The following is a 15,097-nucleotide window of genomic DNA, read 5'->3' as shown; positions in this document are numbered from 1 at the left end:
ACTCCCCCCTCCCTCTGCCAAGTCCCTTGTAGAAAGGTATCAGAAATGGGATTTGTCTCTAAAAGAAGATGCAAAGGATCTGTCTGGTACTTTCTTGGGATAGCAAGGAGGAGGAACTCAAAGATTGAAGTAAAAATGTATTATTTCTGAAAATTGCAGTCAAATATACATAATCACCACCTTCATCACGCTTTTGAGATTCACAGCTCAATGACGACAGCTGCATTCACATGGCTGTGGAGGGGTCACCAGCACCTATCTCTAGAATCCTTCATTCTGTAAACACCGAAACACTGCCCTAATGAAACATTAACTCCCCATCCCCCGCCCCAGCCCCGGCAATCACCACCCCACTTCCTGTCTCTATGAATTGACGATGCCAGGCTCCTCATGATACATTAACGGTCCAGTTACTTCAATCACTTACTCTACCTCTTTGGTGGCACAAAGGCTCCATGTTCTTGGTCACTGAGGTGGCCCACTGAGCTTCATGGCTGTCCCCAGGCACAGACAGGGGCAATGGAGGACTGGCATCTTCTGGGGTGCTGTCCTCTGTCCAGTGTCCCTCCCTTCCCCCTCCCCTAGGCCGACACTACGTCAACGCTGTTGAAGGGTAGAATGAGCAGGCTGTGGCCCAGAGCTCCCCCTTGTCACCGAGCCTTCTTCAGAATGGAGCCAGGGCGGGGAGTGAGCGCGGCACCTGGGTCCTGAGTGGCTCCTCACACACAGACTGTCCTTCTCACCCTTGTGCTGGGCACAGGACACCAGTCTCAAGATGGCCTTCATGAAGAGTGTGGTGCAGGTCACCAACTCCATTAGAAGCATCAAGGACCTTGAGGACTTCCAGTTTTCCCACAAGCCAACTCTTACCAGCCTCATCACAGTAAGCCAGACGGGGTCCTCAGACGTGGGAGGTGTAGGGGTTCTAATTCTCCACATGATCTCGCGTTGAGCTCACTGGAGTTTCTTTGCCCCTGTGGGACAAAGGGCCACAGAGCCCTCCCTGTTCCCACTCCTACCTCGACCTCCTTGTAGTTCTCGAGACAAGTTTTGTACTTGATAAAGCGTTTCATAGCCAGGAATGAGTTAGGAAACTGGGTGGGAGTGCAGCCACCTTGGACCTGGTGCTGTCCAGAGGACTCTGGCCAGTAAACAGAGGCCAGGAAACAGGTCCACTGGGTGGCCAGCTCTTGCCTGGGCTGTCTGTGTGGAAAGGCCTTGGGGATTTAGGGCTCAGTGATGATCTAGAAGCAGGGTTTAGAGCAACATTGGCACAAATATTGAGCAACTGCCCAAAGAGTGGGGAGCCCGTGTTTCTACTGCTGCCCTCTAACCTCAGACCACCCCATTCTTGGCGTTGCTGCCGCCGCCTGGGGGCCTTCTTCCAGCCAGGCTGGAAACAGTCACTGAGAAGCGGGCCCGACAGGAGGCAGCAGGGACAGGAAGGTTCGTGGGCTCCCACTTTGGGCCCCGAGCTATGTACATGTGGTTTTCCTTGAGCCTGGCCCAGCTCTGTGAAGCAAGCGTTGTGTCTTATGTGAACAGAGGTCCTGGGGCTCAAGCAGGAGAAGCGTGTGGCCACGGACACACAGCAGCTAGTCACTGATGGCCCTGAGCAAGGAGCCCCAGCCACCCTCGGTCCCTTCTCCTCACTGTCCTGTCGAGGCCAGAGCAACCTGGAAAACAAGAAAGAGGTGTGGGGTGGGGAGCATTTGCTAAAGGTCCAGGTCATCCTTGTACTAACACTGGAGGACAGCTGCCATTGCGTTCAGTGTCAGCCACCCCTTCTGGCCTCTCCTGACCTCTGGGCGACCTCCGGGCAGGCCATCATCAAAGCAGAACCGGCGGACCATCTGGTATCTCCTGTGCGGACAATGGCCATAGATGCCCTCTCACACCTGAGGTGAGCTGGACCCCTGCTGGAACCCGAGTGACTGATGGCGATGGGGACCGTGTGTGAAACCACCCTTCCACACACCCTCAGCTCACAACTCCACTTCCCCGGCCGCCTCTGTGGCAGCGCCCAGGGTTGCCCCTTTCCAGCCTGCAAGATGAGCTCTGCTTCTTTCCAGAACTCTCAGCAGGATGTGAAGTTGGGTGCTACTCCTTGGACAGGGAGGTGAACGGCAGTTGGATCATCTGTTCCCCGGTAGATGAGCTGAGGGGTATTTTGAGCATGAAATCATGACGGTGATGGTATAAAAGCATCGTAAGGAGACAGCATTCCTGCAAGTTGGCTTGGCCTCAGCCCACAAATTGAATGCTATTTATTGATAGGTTTATACAAGGTGTTATCATGCCCGAGGGTGGACAGGGAAAAGGGAAGCAATTATATATTTGTTCAATTAGTGTTTGGGTTACCTTTAGCACACCTCATGATACCAGAAGAACTATTCCTTAGGTGCTTAGCAGAAGCTAAGTACTTCTCTAAGAGGCAGCAAATGAAAAGATTAAGAACATGTTCACTCTTCTCAGCTGGATGCTGAGCAAGACCTGGTCCCAGCCCTCCAGGGACTTGAAAAAAAAAAAAAAGACAAGCATGCACAAACAGAATTAGAAGTTAGAGTGGAGTGAGAAAAAAACGCACTGGTTAGGTAACCTTCTTGCCACAGACAGCCCCAAGTCCACAAATTGGATTACTGTGATCTGCCTTTGTACAGCATGGTATCTCCACAGGGGTCACTGCCGGAGATGGCACTCGACCTTCGACCTGGCTTAAACGGAAGGACTAGAGTTATTTAGAAGTTAGGGCCTCGGAAGTGGCGCTGTAGCTCAAGTGGTAGAGTGCTCGCCTTGAGCTGAAGAGCTGAGGGACAGCGCCCAGGCCCAGAGTTCAAGCCCCACGACCGACAAAAAAAAAAAAAAAAAAAAAAAAAAAAAAAAGAAGTTAGGGCCTCCTCGTGCAGTGCGGTCTACAATACCTCCAGGCAGGAGGAGTGTCAAGTTAAGATAGGATGATGTCTCTCAAATCTGGACCACAGTGGAACCTCTGGGAACTTGTAACAGAACCCCCATCCTGGTCCCACGCCAGGTGGTTTTATATAAGGATTGCTGGAGCTGGGAGGTAGCCCTTGGGAGTGCACAGCTTCCCAGGTGACTCTAATGCATGGCCAGGCTGGGCAACTTGATGAACAGGCATGTGCCATTCAGCTAGCTGTACCTATGGAGGTTTATGAAAACAGGTGGCTGAGCTCTTCCTCCAGAGGCTTTGATTCTGTCTGTCCCAAGTGAGGACAGAAGTATCCATGGCTAATCCATGCCAAGGTACTACAGCTGCTACTTGAAAACTCCTGGACCAGAACCAGCCTGGGAGGGGAGAGAGAGAGGGCAGATGCCTGGCTGTGATCGGGGAGGAAGAAGATTCACAGGCTCACAGCAGGAAAAGCAAAGGAGGAAGTAGTAGGTAGATCCAAGTAGGCGTCGGATTCCGAATCCTGCCTCAATCACAGATGCAGCCCTGGTGGCCGTCACTGCAACACCCCTGGCCAGGAGGTGTGCCTGAACCCCCAAATGAGGGAAGTCAGCCGCTCGCTGTTCTGCAACAGGGCAGAGAGCAGCAGGGGCTCAGCTCCCCGGTGACACGCCTCCTGTCACTGCCTCTTTCCCCAGCACACTGAAGCCTTTCTACTCCACAGAGGAAAGCAGCGAGCTGATGGATATCAGTATACACTCTGTAATTTCTCTCCAACCCCCAGGAGAAGACAATGAGTCCATTAAGGTAGGTCTCTCTGGGCCTCCTCCTTTGCTGGGTAAGAATCTGGAAGTTTACATTGGCAAGCACAGTTTCCACATTCTTAGTTCAAGCAGTAAGTGCAAGGTGGTGCTAGGTGTTATCCCATAATCCCTGAACCCTGGGTGGTTTAAACAGGCTAAAGTTTATTTTTCATGCAAGTCCAGTCATTAGTGGGCAAGAGCAGGAGCTGTTTCATTCAGTTGTCCTGGGACGGGGGCTGGAGGGGACGGAGCTCACGGCTGCCCAGCTCTCTTGTTTGGTTCCAGACCCTGTATGCGAATGCATTTTGCTCTCTGGAGAAGCTAATGGAGAGCCTCCTGCAGAGGCAGCCTGACCCCAAGGGGCTACAGGACATGGTGCACGTGAGTGACCTGGCAGAGTGTCCAGAGCTGCGAGCGGCAGACTAGGGGAGCACTGCAGCGTTGTTCCGATTACACTTCCACTATGCTGGAAAAAGAAACAGCAAGAAGAATACAAAGACCCCCTTCACCAGTATTCATAATTCTTCATGCTTTACCACATTTGCCTTGCCTATCTTCCTTGTGCTTGCTCCTTCTCTTTACACACACACGCGCACACACACACACACACACACATACACACACACGCACGCACACACACACACACACACACACACACACGCACGCACACACACCTTTGGGAGCATGATAGGGTACTTGCCGACATTAAGAAAAGCACATTCCCTTAGATTACAGATTACAACCAAGCAGTGACCACAATCAGGAAATCTGATGTGGGTACATGCTATGTGAAAATCTAAGATCCAAATTCAAACCACTATTTGTCTCAACACCATCCTCAATCACAGTGCCTGGGATCCACTCCCGATGGGCAGTTAGTTGTCTCTTTACTCTCCTTGTAATCTGGAACAATGGTGCAGGGTTTTTTGGTGTTTTTTTTTTTTCTTCATCTTTGCCAAATCTAAGGGTACTGGCTCATGTGTTTTGTTTTGGTTTTGGTTTTGATTTGAGTTGTTTGCTTTTTTACTAATGAATTTTTTAAAGTTTCATATATTCTGAATATAGTGTATCAGTTATATGATTTTCAAATAATTTCTCTGAGTGTCTATGGTTTGACTTTCTTTAATTTTCCAAGGTTATACGTGTGTGTGTGTGTGTGTGTGTGTGTGTGTGTGTGTGTGTGTGTGTGTGTGTGTTCCAGCAGTATGACTTGAACTCTGAGCTTAGGCCTTGCTCCTTAGCTTTTTTGCTCTAGTCCTCTATCAGTTGAGCCACAGCTTCACTTCCAGCCTTTATGGTGACTAATTGGAGATTAGATCCTCATGGACTTTCCTGCCTGAGCAGTGAGGATTACAGGTGTGAGCTACTGGCACCCAGCTAATTTCCCAGAAAATAACTTTTTAATTTTGATGAAGTTTAAATTTTCTTCTTGCTCATTTTTTTTGCGTCAAGCTTAAGAAATCGTTCTCTAATTATGACTTTCTCTTACATTTTGTTCAAGAAGCTTTATATTTTCAGCTTTCACATTAAATCTGTATTTTGAGTTGAGTATTATATGATGTGAGCTATGGATAAAGTTGTTTTATTTTGATACTCATAGATAACCAACTGTTCCAGCACATTTGCTGGAAGGACTATTCTTCCTCCACTGAATTACCTTTGCAACCAAGTGATCATGTATGTGTGCATCTATTTCTGCTTCGTTAGTGTGTTTGTCTATCTTTACATTTTTAGCTATCTTTCTTATTTATTAAAAATGTTCTTATTAAGTAGTTGTATAAAGAGGCTTCTGTCCTATAGGTCAGGCTGTAAGTACAATGCATCTTGATCAATGTCCCCCTTCCATTGCCAAACTGTCTTGACCACTGTAATATTATAATAAATCTCAAAATCAGGACTAGATCATGAAAGTCCATAGATGTTTTCAGCATTTTATAAATTCTTATTGGTTGTGTTCTAATTTAATTTTAGTTCAAAGTGCATTTTAACTTCCCTCATATTTAGAAATTTCTAGGGCTATCTGGGGAGTTTTTTTCCCAGCAGTCTTTCTGTTTAGGATTCCTAATGTATTTTATAAAGCTTTGTTTTCTGAGGACATATTTGATATGCTTTACATCCTTTTTAATGGATTGTTACTGTGTTTGTTGCCCAGATGTGATCTATCTTGGTAAATATTCTATGTGCACTTATTGAGAAGTTTGAGGTAGAATGCTTCTAAATGTCATTTAAATGAAGTTGATTGGTAATATTACTTCAAGTTTTCTCTATACTTTTTTCTCTATACTTATTGAAAAAGAGATACTGAAGTCTCTGACTATGGGTTTGTATATTTCTTTTTCAAGTTCTCTAATTTTTTATTTTGTGTATTCTTTCGTTATGTTGTTGAGTGCATACACATATAGGATTTCTATATGGCCTTTTTTTTCTTTTGTTGGTACTGGGGCTTCAACTCAGAGCCTTGAGTTTTCTAGGCAGACACTTCACCATTTGAGTTACCCTTGAGTCCTTTCTTTCTTTAGTTATTTTTCAGGTAGGGTCTTGTGGCTTTGTCCCGGGCCAAACTTAGACTGATCCTTCTACTCATCAGTAGAGCTGGGACTTAATAGAAGAGTTGCACCACACCCAGATTATTGATTGAGATGGGATCTTACTAGCGTTCTTTTTTTCTGTTGGCCTTAAACCACAACTCTCCTGACCTCTGTCTTCTAAGTAGCTGGGACTACAGATGTGAGCACCATACCCTGAGTTTGTTGTATTTTCTTTATTAATTGGTCCTCCATTGTGATGGCATGATGTGTCTTTATCCATAGTAGTGTGTTACCCGGATTTCAGATGTTCTGGCAAAGTATCTGAGAAAATCCACCTAAAAGAAAGAATGGTTCATTTTGGCCCATTGCTTCAGATAGTTCATTCTGTGGTTGACTGGTTCCATTGCTTTCTGTGTGACAAGGCAGAGCTTCGTGGCAGGAATTCCTGGCAGGGGGATCTGTTTCACCTCCTGGCTACTGGAAAGTAGTGGGAGGGGGGAGAGGAGAAGCCAGTCCCATCAAGAGCACATCCTCAATTACTCATTTCCTTCTACTAAGCCACACCTCCTAAGGTTCCACTGCCCCCTGACAGTGGCACGGGCTGTCAATCAAGCCTTCAACACATGGCCTTTGGGGACCATTTAATACCCAAGCCATACCGTGATGTTCCTTGTTCCGAAGTGAACTTGGATATTATTAGAGTGCTTCCCTTACCCCCAACTCCTGGACCATCAAAGGGCAGGGTGGATGGGGTTCCTGACACATATTTGGAGCCAAGTCCAGCACCATTCTGGTGAGGTGGCTTTAGTTCCTCTTTCTCTACCCATGGCCTCATCTCTCTCCTGGGAGGCCTTGGAAGAAGGCCAGAAGCATTTTAGTGCAGTGGCATTGGAGGGCAAACTGAGTGGGAGGGACCAAGAGGCAGAAACTGCCCAGGGCTTATTTTAATGCATGCTCCTGTGTTCTGGGCTCTGCATACAGCTCTTGGAGAAGTGGATCTTGTCGGAGAAAGAATGGGAGCGGGAGAAGGCCATGCACCTCCATCTCCACCTCATGCAGATCTATGTCCAAACTATCGGCGTCTGTGTGAGTCCGGTCCACCCAGCCCCAGCCTCCTGCAGATGTGAGAGGAATACTTCTCAGATCAAACCCTGCCCTGAAGAGTCCGTTAGGAAGAGGCTGTCTTGAGCAAGCCAGGGCGGGGGAAGAGGACAGGCTAGAGAGCCGATGTAGATCAGGTTTTGTGGGGTATGAGGCTCCTGTAGAGGTGGAAGACCTCTGAAAACACAAAACAACAAAAAACCCAGGCCACACAACTATGCATACCACATGGGAAAGAAGGCATTTGTTTAGAATGAGATACTGGATCGCTACAATGTCACTCATTTTACATGTCAAAGTACCATAGACATGTTTTTCTTGATTCACTGGCTGATGGCTCCGGAAGTCTCCTTTCCTGCATTTGTTGGGTGTATTCCCAGTGCTTTGACTTCAGGGATGGCTGTGCACTGGAGGCCAATGGCGTCGTGGGGGCGGGGTGCGGGGTGGCTTCGGCGTTCGAGGGTGGTGTAGTAAGACCCTGGGGGACCCGAATGCGGGTGGGCGGAAGGCTGTCCAAGCGCCAAGCGAGCCAGGACAGACACTAAGGGATGCAGGAGGCCATGTGCCGAGGCGAAGGTGCTGCCTGTATGCTCCGTCTCCCTGATAAAGGCACGCTGTTACTGACTCCACTCCACAGACAGGCAGCACGAGACGCTGAGAGGTGACCAGGCCGCTCAGCTAGTGCTGGAGCCCAGGCCTCAGTTACAGAGATGAGGCCGTTTCCTGGACATAGAAACAGGACCTGAGCTTACAGCAGGGACCCCTTAGGCAGGACCCCTCCAATCCTGGCAGATTGGCCTCCATGGGACCAAATATGGGGTGGGGGGGAGGCTGGTGCCTGGGTGGGAGGCAGCAACCTCTGTGACCCCGAGAAGTGTTTTCACAGCAGAGCTCATTTTCCCTTGCTACCCCTGTGGGCCCAGGGGTACATGTGAGGATGAGGGTGGGGGGGGTCAGCTCTGGGGTCTCCTGTCCCTCAGATCCCCCTGAAGCTGGGACAGTTTGGCATGCTTGTTGGACTCATCGCCCCGTACACCTGTGATACCCACAAAAGAACCCGCATCACCTCCAGCAATGTCCTGTCCAGCCTGCTAGAGCTTCACGGTATGAGAAGACGGGCTATGAGGGAGCTGGCACCAGGGGGTCAGTGTGGACCAGCTGCTGCACGAGACAGTGGCCTGCTTGTGTGGGCAGGCGAGGGCACAAAAGAGGGGCTGGCAGAGAGGCAGACAGACAGACAGACAGAGTGAGCAAGTGACAAGAGAGAGACAGATAGAGACAGAACAGAGCAAGCAGGAGAGCTCAACGAAGGCTATGGAAGTTCACAGCAGGAGCCTCTCATGGCTTCTGGTTGGTTCTTGTGGACACATGCTAGATAAAGTCAACTCACAGACATCAAGAACTGGCCAGAGCTGAGCCTGAGGGAGAGTTGCTCCCCCAGCTGAGCTGTGGGCAGAGCTGATCATGTTCAAAATTGTGTCTCCAACAGTAAGCCAGACCTGCTCCTTATGGGGCGCTTCCAAGGAGAGGGAGCTGGAGAAATGCAAGGAGGACCTCTGGGGCACAGACACAGAGACAATTTTCTGTGCCTCCTCCAGAATCGCCAAGGTGATGATCGACTGGTCTCGGGAGGACATGTCTGAGCCATCTCTTGGGGTCAGGGCCCTTCTTGGCTGGACACCTCACATTCCCCTTTGGGGAGGTCCCAGCCTTTGCTATCCCCAAGGTCTGTGCACTGAAACGGTCCGTACCTGGTCAGGTCCCCAGTGGCTGGCACAGACGGAGGTGCCAAGCACTCCCTAGCACCCTGGCCCATGGATTCACTACACGGAGTGTGGATCCAGACAGCCCTGCATAGGGCTTTGGCGTGTGGGCATGCAGAAAGTGCACTGAAGCGTAAGTGTGCCCAGTCAGGACTTAGCAGGTGCCACCAGGTTCCTTCATCCTCAGGGGCAGAGTCAAAAGACAAGTGAGAGGGCGCCGGGGCTCGGGACAGGCAGGCCGTGGGCTGCAGAGTGAGGACAGGGAGTGAGCCCAGCAGGGGCGGCAGGCACGAGGACGGAGAGGAGCTGGGGAAGCTGGCTGAATCTTCGTCACGGAGGACGGATGTCTGAGCAGAGCCAGGATCGGGACAGTGGGTGGAGGCTGGACGGGGAGCCCCGTGGGGCCATGGCCCCAGTATCAGGGCCACCTCGGGATCCGTCCCAGGTAGAGCCATGAGACGGGGAGGAAGCGGAGGAGTCAGAGGAGGGCCCGGGACTTGGCTTTGCTCTGGCCCCAGGTATTCTGCGTGGAGTTGAACTGTGACGAGGTGGTCGCACTCATCCAGAAGCTCTGCGAGAACATTGGCGCCATGGACCTGCAGCACGACAAGGCCGCTGTCACCTGGATAGGCGTCCTCCTCCAGATGCGCGTCAAGGAGCTGGAGGACAAGGTGGCAGAGCCCAGCAGGGGATCGCAGAGGTGGGCTGGGGCAGACAGGTGTACCCCAACTCCCGCTCCTGCGGTACTCGCCGAGACCACCTTCCCTCGAGCCATGTTTGCTAATGAGGAGGAAGGACTAGAGTTCTAGAAGGAGAAAGCAATCTGCCCAATTGTAACCTGGTCAGTAAGAGATAGAGAGCAGAGGCCACCCTCCCCCACGCCAGAGACCCAATATATGACTCCGAGGAGGAGACCAACAACGTGTGCTGGGCAGCATACTGGCCATTTAACTTGCCCACTGTCCTCCCTGGATGAGGTATGTCCCACAGCAGTGCCCCAGTGACCCCTGCCGCCCTCCCAGGTGGCCGAGGTCCTAGGAGCCATCCTGGTCCACTTGCCGGTGGTGGACCATGTGGAGGTGCGGCAGCTCCTCATCGAAGGCATCCTCCTGCTGGCGTTCCACCACCGGGAGACCGTCCTCACCTCGCTCCTGAGGCAGCCCCTGCCCATGGAGAGGTGGGTGCCCTGCGGGTGGCAGGCAGGCCTGGGGAGGCTGGGCCGTCCCTTGTCCCCACCTGGAGATGGGGCAGAACCCCGCCCTGTGTCTTGTACTGGAGGTACCTTCCCTGGGTGAATCACGGATTCCGAGCCCAGACTTCTATCCATCCCATCACGGTATTGAATCTGCATCCTGCCCCTCTCCTGTCTTGGTTACCCACTCTGTGTCAACGCCCTGGGAGTCCAGTACCTTCCCTTTTCTTCCCTGTGGGGAACAGAGCCCTGGGTGCTTAAACCACAGTATCTCAGACAAGCTTCAGAGATACTACAGCCTGTCCCACCAGAGGGTGGAAGTGACTTGTCTTATGTCCCAGGAGATGTGATGGCCCAGTCTCTAGTCACAGGTACCACCATCCCGCCCTTTCTTGCTCTGTCTCTACAGAGAGCACCAAGCTCCTCTGTGTGGGCAGGAGGTCCCCAAATGTGGGGAGTAGGTTTGGGGAGCTGCTTCTCACAGGGAGCCCCACTAAGAGTCCAGGCGAGGGGCTGGCAATTGGCTGGTGAGTTACCAAGGGATACGGCCTTAGGAGCAATCTGGGGGTGAGGGGGTCTGTGTGCAGCAGGTACATTCCCAGCCGTGTACTGCCAGCTCCTGCTGCCCTTCTCAGCCACATCACACTGGCTTTCATTTAGTTCAGCAAAAGCTGTATTGGTTAGCGATCACTGTGTAACAAAAGTTACCAACTTAGTTGCTTTGAAGGACTCTCATGTATTAGCTAACAGTTTCTGTGGGTCAGAAGCCTGGATGGGACTTAATCTGGTCTTCCGGTCAGGGTCACAAGACAACTGCAGTGTCATCTGTCTGCATTCTAGACCCAAGGGCCTCCCCCCGGACTCACGGGACTGCTGGTAGAGTGTCTTGCTGTTGTGGGGGTGAGGTTTCTGCTTTCTTCACTCATTCGACCATTCCCCTGAGGTCACCATTCCCCACCCCTAACTTAGTCTGTGGATTCAGGTGGGCAGTTTGCTGGTGCCAGCGTTGAAGCTGTAGCCCTTTGAAAGCTACCAGACTCTGGAGCTGTGGAACTGGCATGGCGAGTCTCCACCCTAGGGCATTCTCCTCTCAGCAGAGCCATGGGCTTGGGTTGAGGACCAGGAGGGCCATTGCAGGGGACAGATCTCGGCAAGGCATAGTGCGCCTCTTGGGGCATATGGAGAGAGAAATACCCTTCTTGAAAAGTGTGCCAGGAAGATTAGCTGAAAGAGCATCAGTGCGTGGCCTCAGATGCCCCCAGGCAGTTGGATGTCATCCAATGTGGGCTGGGTGGGGACCTGGAGGCTACCTAGCCAGGGCCCCTGTGGGAGAGCAGAGGTTTTGCAATGGCAGCTGGGCCCAGAGGCAGGGATCTGGTCCTGAGTCTGTGATCGGCGGTGGCTCACGCACGTCACCTTCTGAGATGCAGCTCTCAGAATTCAGTCGGGGCGGGGGGGGGGGGGGGGGCTAGCATGAGGGCCGCTCACTGGGGCCTGTGGCCGGACCGGCACGAGGCCTCCCGTCCTTGTGCCTGTCTTTGGCTAGCCACCTGAGGCAGGTGTGGCTGGCGGTGGCGGAGAACGCGCCCTTCGCAAGGACCATGCTCCACGGCCTGCTGGACCGGCTGCAGTCGCGGTTCGCCCCCAAGATGAAAGCCACCTCGAAGGCTGACATCTGGCGCCTGGCTGCAGTGGACCCTCTAATGGTGGGTTGCAGGGGCAAGCCCCTGGCTGCTCAAGGGTCTGGGGGCCGGGCCCTTCGATGCCCCTGTGGCCCTTCTCCCTGCAGACCCAGTGTGCCATCTATCTGCTCATGGAGAAGATGGACAAGGATGACAAGTTCGCAGACCTGCTCCCCGACCTCATCTACACCTTCCTGCTGCAGCTGGGCAGCAGCCACAGGCCTGAGGCCGCCTCGCCGGTCCTGAAGACCTGGAGACTGGTCCACACGGGGGCCCTGCCCGAGGAGATTAGCGTGCAGAGGTGCACGGGGCAGGCGGGCAGGCGGGAGCAGGCTGTGGAGTGGCCAGCAGCAGCTCGGGCCATTCCCCCTGGGTCCTTTGGAAGCTGCTGCTGCCCCGGGTCACCTCACCCCCGGGGGGGGGGGTTGGGAGACTCATTTCAGTCGTCCCCTTTCCTTCATGTGTGTCCAGGTGGTGTGGCTTTTCGGAGTTGGCAGACCCATTGCCTTTCACGGGAGGCCCAGCAGGTGGCAGCCACCTCACACACACCACTTCCTTCCAGGGTCACCATCAAGTGCATGAAGCTTCTGTTCAAGAACGTCAACAGCAAGCCCCTGGCCAAGGCCTTGGAAGAGCAGTCTGTGTGGGCCTTGCTGGAGAACGAAGGGACCTTCCTGGAGGGAGTGAGCATGCTGGCCAGGTGGGGCCCAGCTCTCCTGAGGGCAGAGGGCAGAGGGCAGAGGGCAGAGGGCAGAGGGCATGCGTAGAGGCATGTGCAGGTCACGGAAGCCCCTGTGAGCACCCCAGCCAAATCCCTCAGTTCTAGGGTCCCTGCACTCTGTGCAGTGCTGAGTGACTCCAGAGCAGGAGATAGGAGGCCAGAGAGGAGAGGCCAGCCAGGGCCACGCAGCCTCCGAGCCAGGCAGGATCGGCGGCTGTGACTCACTGGGTCCCTGTCATAGCTCAGTCCTCAGTTCTGGTCCCCAAGAAATGGAAAGAATTTCACTGACAACTCCCACCAAGGTTCCTGGGGATGAAGAAGAGGCCAAGAGATGTTTTAAGATCTCATGGTCATCCCGCAAGCTGGCAGCAGACCCCAGAGCAGCAGACTGGAGCTGGGGTGACCCCGCTGACCCTGGGCCACCCCTTCTCTCCTTCGCAGGCTGTGCATACAGAACATGGAGGTCCACAAGCGGAGGCTGTCGGAGCTGGTGCTCGGGGGCCTGGGCTCTGAAATCCTGAGCTGCCGTGTGAGCAGCACCGCGGTCTGTGTAGAAGTGAGGTGCCCGGACCCGGTGGGGGGTGGATGGAGGGGGGAGGGTGTCCCCTGGACCCATCTCTAAGGAAGGCATCCAGACTCTAAGGGACATGTGAGTGTGGAAGGCAGGCAGGTCCTTCTGTGAATACGGACGCCTTCCTGCTTTCATTCACTCACTGCCTGACTTAGTACAGCCTGGCGCTACAGGGGAAATCGCGGCTGAGACAGCCCAGCCCGGAGGTGAAGCAACCTGACTTATGCTAAAGTGAGTGGGGCTGCCCGGAGACCCAGAGGAGGCACTGCGCTCTGGCAGGGCAGGCTCTTCAGGAGGGCTCCGCAAGGTGGAGGCCTTGCTGACCAGGAAGGTGGCCACTTGGCCCAGCTATTCTAGCATCGCTACAGTCCTCAGGAGACCGGAGGAGTGTAACTGTGCTGTGTGGAATCCAGCGTTCTCTGTGCAGGGGTCTCACTGTCCATAAACAGTTGTCAGTATTTATTTAGGAGACACAGCCACACAACCGTTTGAAAGCCAGCAGGCATGGCTGGGGGAAAGGTCCTTGGTGGACAGATGCTTAAACGTCTCAGTTTCCACATGTCTCTCTTTAGATTGTTTTCCTCCACCACTTACAAACATGAGAGTAAGTCTTAGCTTTGCAATGTACAAAAGCTCCTGGCCTCTGCATGACCAACCCGGAGCCATGGTCATGGTCCCCTCCATCTCCGTGTACACCCCCAAAACAACAGCAAGGCGAGATTTACGCTCGTAAGTGGCCAGGAGTTAGAATGGCCCAATGACTGGCCAGGCTCTGGCCTGGGGGAGGGGAGACTTGTTTCTCACACCACAGCTGGGCAGCCCTGAGTTCCTCAACATCTCTACCTTTAACTTCTCCCTGCTGAAATCAGAGTGGCCCAACCTCCACAGTAGATTGGATAGAACAAGATAAGCTAATGAGTAAGCGAAGGTGCTCAGTAAGCTCTCACTAGTGGCTCACTGACTATTGCTTTTCAAACATTAGTTTCAGCGTTTAAGAAATAAATTCCTTGGGGGCTGGGAAGGTGGCTCAGTGGTAGAGTGCTTGCCTTGCATGCATGAGGCCCTGGGTTCGATTCCTTAGCACCACATAAGAAAAAAGAAAAAAGCCGGAAGTGGCGCTGTGGCTCAAGTGATAGAGCACTAGCCTTGAGCTGAAGAGCTGAGGGACAGCGCGCAGGCCCAGAGTTCAGGCCCCACGACTGGACCCCCCCCCCAAAAAAAGAAAGAAATTCCTTTAAGGCTTCAATTTGATGAGAATTTCATTTTACTCTTATTTTTTGGAGCCAGTTCTGGTGCTTGAACTCAGGGACCAGGTGCAGTTCCTGAACTTCTTATTGAAGTCTAACACTCTACCACTTGTGTCACAGCTCAACATCTGGCTTTTTTCTCATTAATTGGAATTAGGAGTCTTATGGACTTTCCTGCCCAGGCTGCCTTCAAACTGCAGTCCTCAGATTTCAGCCTCCAGAGTAGTCAGGATTATAGGTGTGAGCCACCAGCGCCCAGCTTGATGAGCCTTTTTATACACTTAAAATTCATGCTGAGAAGTTAGGACTGGGTCCCAAGGAGCATGTAAAATGGGGCGTGGTTGCTTCCTACCAGTCTACCTGGGCCTTCATAGGTGCTCAAGAGGTGCTACAGGAACAGAGAGGCTCAGCTGGAGGCTGGCGTGAAGGCCAGCTGGCTGAGAAGCAAGGCGGAGACAGCACCTGGGAAGAGGGCTTCGGGCGCTGGGCTGGGGCTGGCCACTCAGTTAGCTCGGTGCTCTTGCCTCTGGAGCCACCTACTTGGTGTCCTCTACTTTAAAGCACACTTGGGCATTCGT

General features: G+C 52.7%; 1 protein-coding gene across 6 annotated transcripts in view; it reads left to right on the top strand.

Moving 5' to 3' along the window:
* Mroh2a (maestro heat like repeat family member 2A) overlaps nucleotides 1-15,097 on the top strand; it is a 44,424-nt gene that overhangs the window by 24,255 nt on the left and 5,072 nt on the right. For 4 of the 6 annotated variants that reach the window (XM_070012021.1, XM_070012192.1, XM_070012134.1 and 1 more), the window contains 13 exons: nucleotides 761-883; nucleotides 1,824-1,903; nucleotides 3,610-3,718; nucleotides 4,000-4,095; nucleotides 7,224-7,328; nucleotides 8,324-8,447; nucleotides 8,833-8,951; nucleotides 9,625-9,777; nucleotides 10,129-10,283; nucleotides 11,845-12,004; nucleotides 12,088-12,281; nucleotides 12,543-12,680; nucleotides 13,143-13,257. In XM_070012021.1, the coding sequence (XP_069868122.1) occupies nucleotides 761-883; nucleotides 1,824-1,903; nucleotides 3,610-3,718; nucleotides 4,000-4,095; nucleotides 7,224-7,328; nucleotides 8,324-8,447; nucleotides 8,833-8,951; nucleotides 9,625-9,777; nucleotides 10,129-10,283; nucleotides 11,845-12,004; nucleotides 12,088-12,281; nucleotides 12,543-12,680; nucleotides 13,143-13,257 (1,671 nt within the window). Of the gene's footprint in view, nucleotides 1-760; nucleotides 884-1,823; nucleotides 1,904-3,609; nucleotides 3,719-3,999; nucleotides 4,096-7,223; nucleotides 7,329-8,323; nucleotides 8,448-8,832; nucleotides 8,952-9,624; nucleotides 9,778-10,128; nucleotides 10,284-11,844; nucleotides 12,005-12,087; nucleotides 12,282-12,542; nucleotides 12,681-13,142; nucleotides 13,263-15,097 lie in introns of all 6 variants that reach the window. The other 2 variants (XM_070012063.1, XM_070012267.1) reach the window with 2 other exon arrangements.

Source organism: Dipodomys merriami, unplaced genomic scaffold (genome assembly GCF_024711535.1).
Source record: "Dipodomys merriami isolate MVZ:Mamm:240054 unplaced genomic scaffold, mDipMer1.0.p SCAF_1, whole genome shotgun sequence".
Lineage (NCBI taxonomy): Eukaryota > Metazoa > Chordata > Mammalia > Rodentia > Heteromyidae > Dipodomys > Dipodomys merriami.
This window is presented reverse-complemented; position numbering and strand designations above follow the sequence as displayed.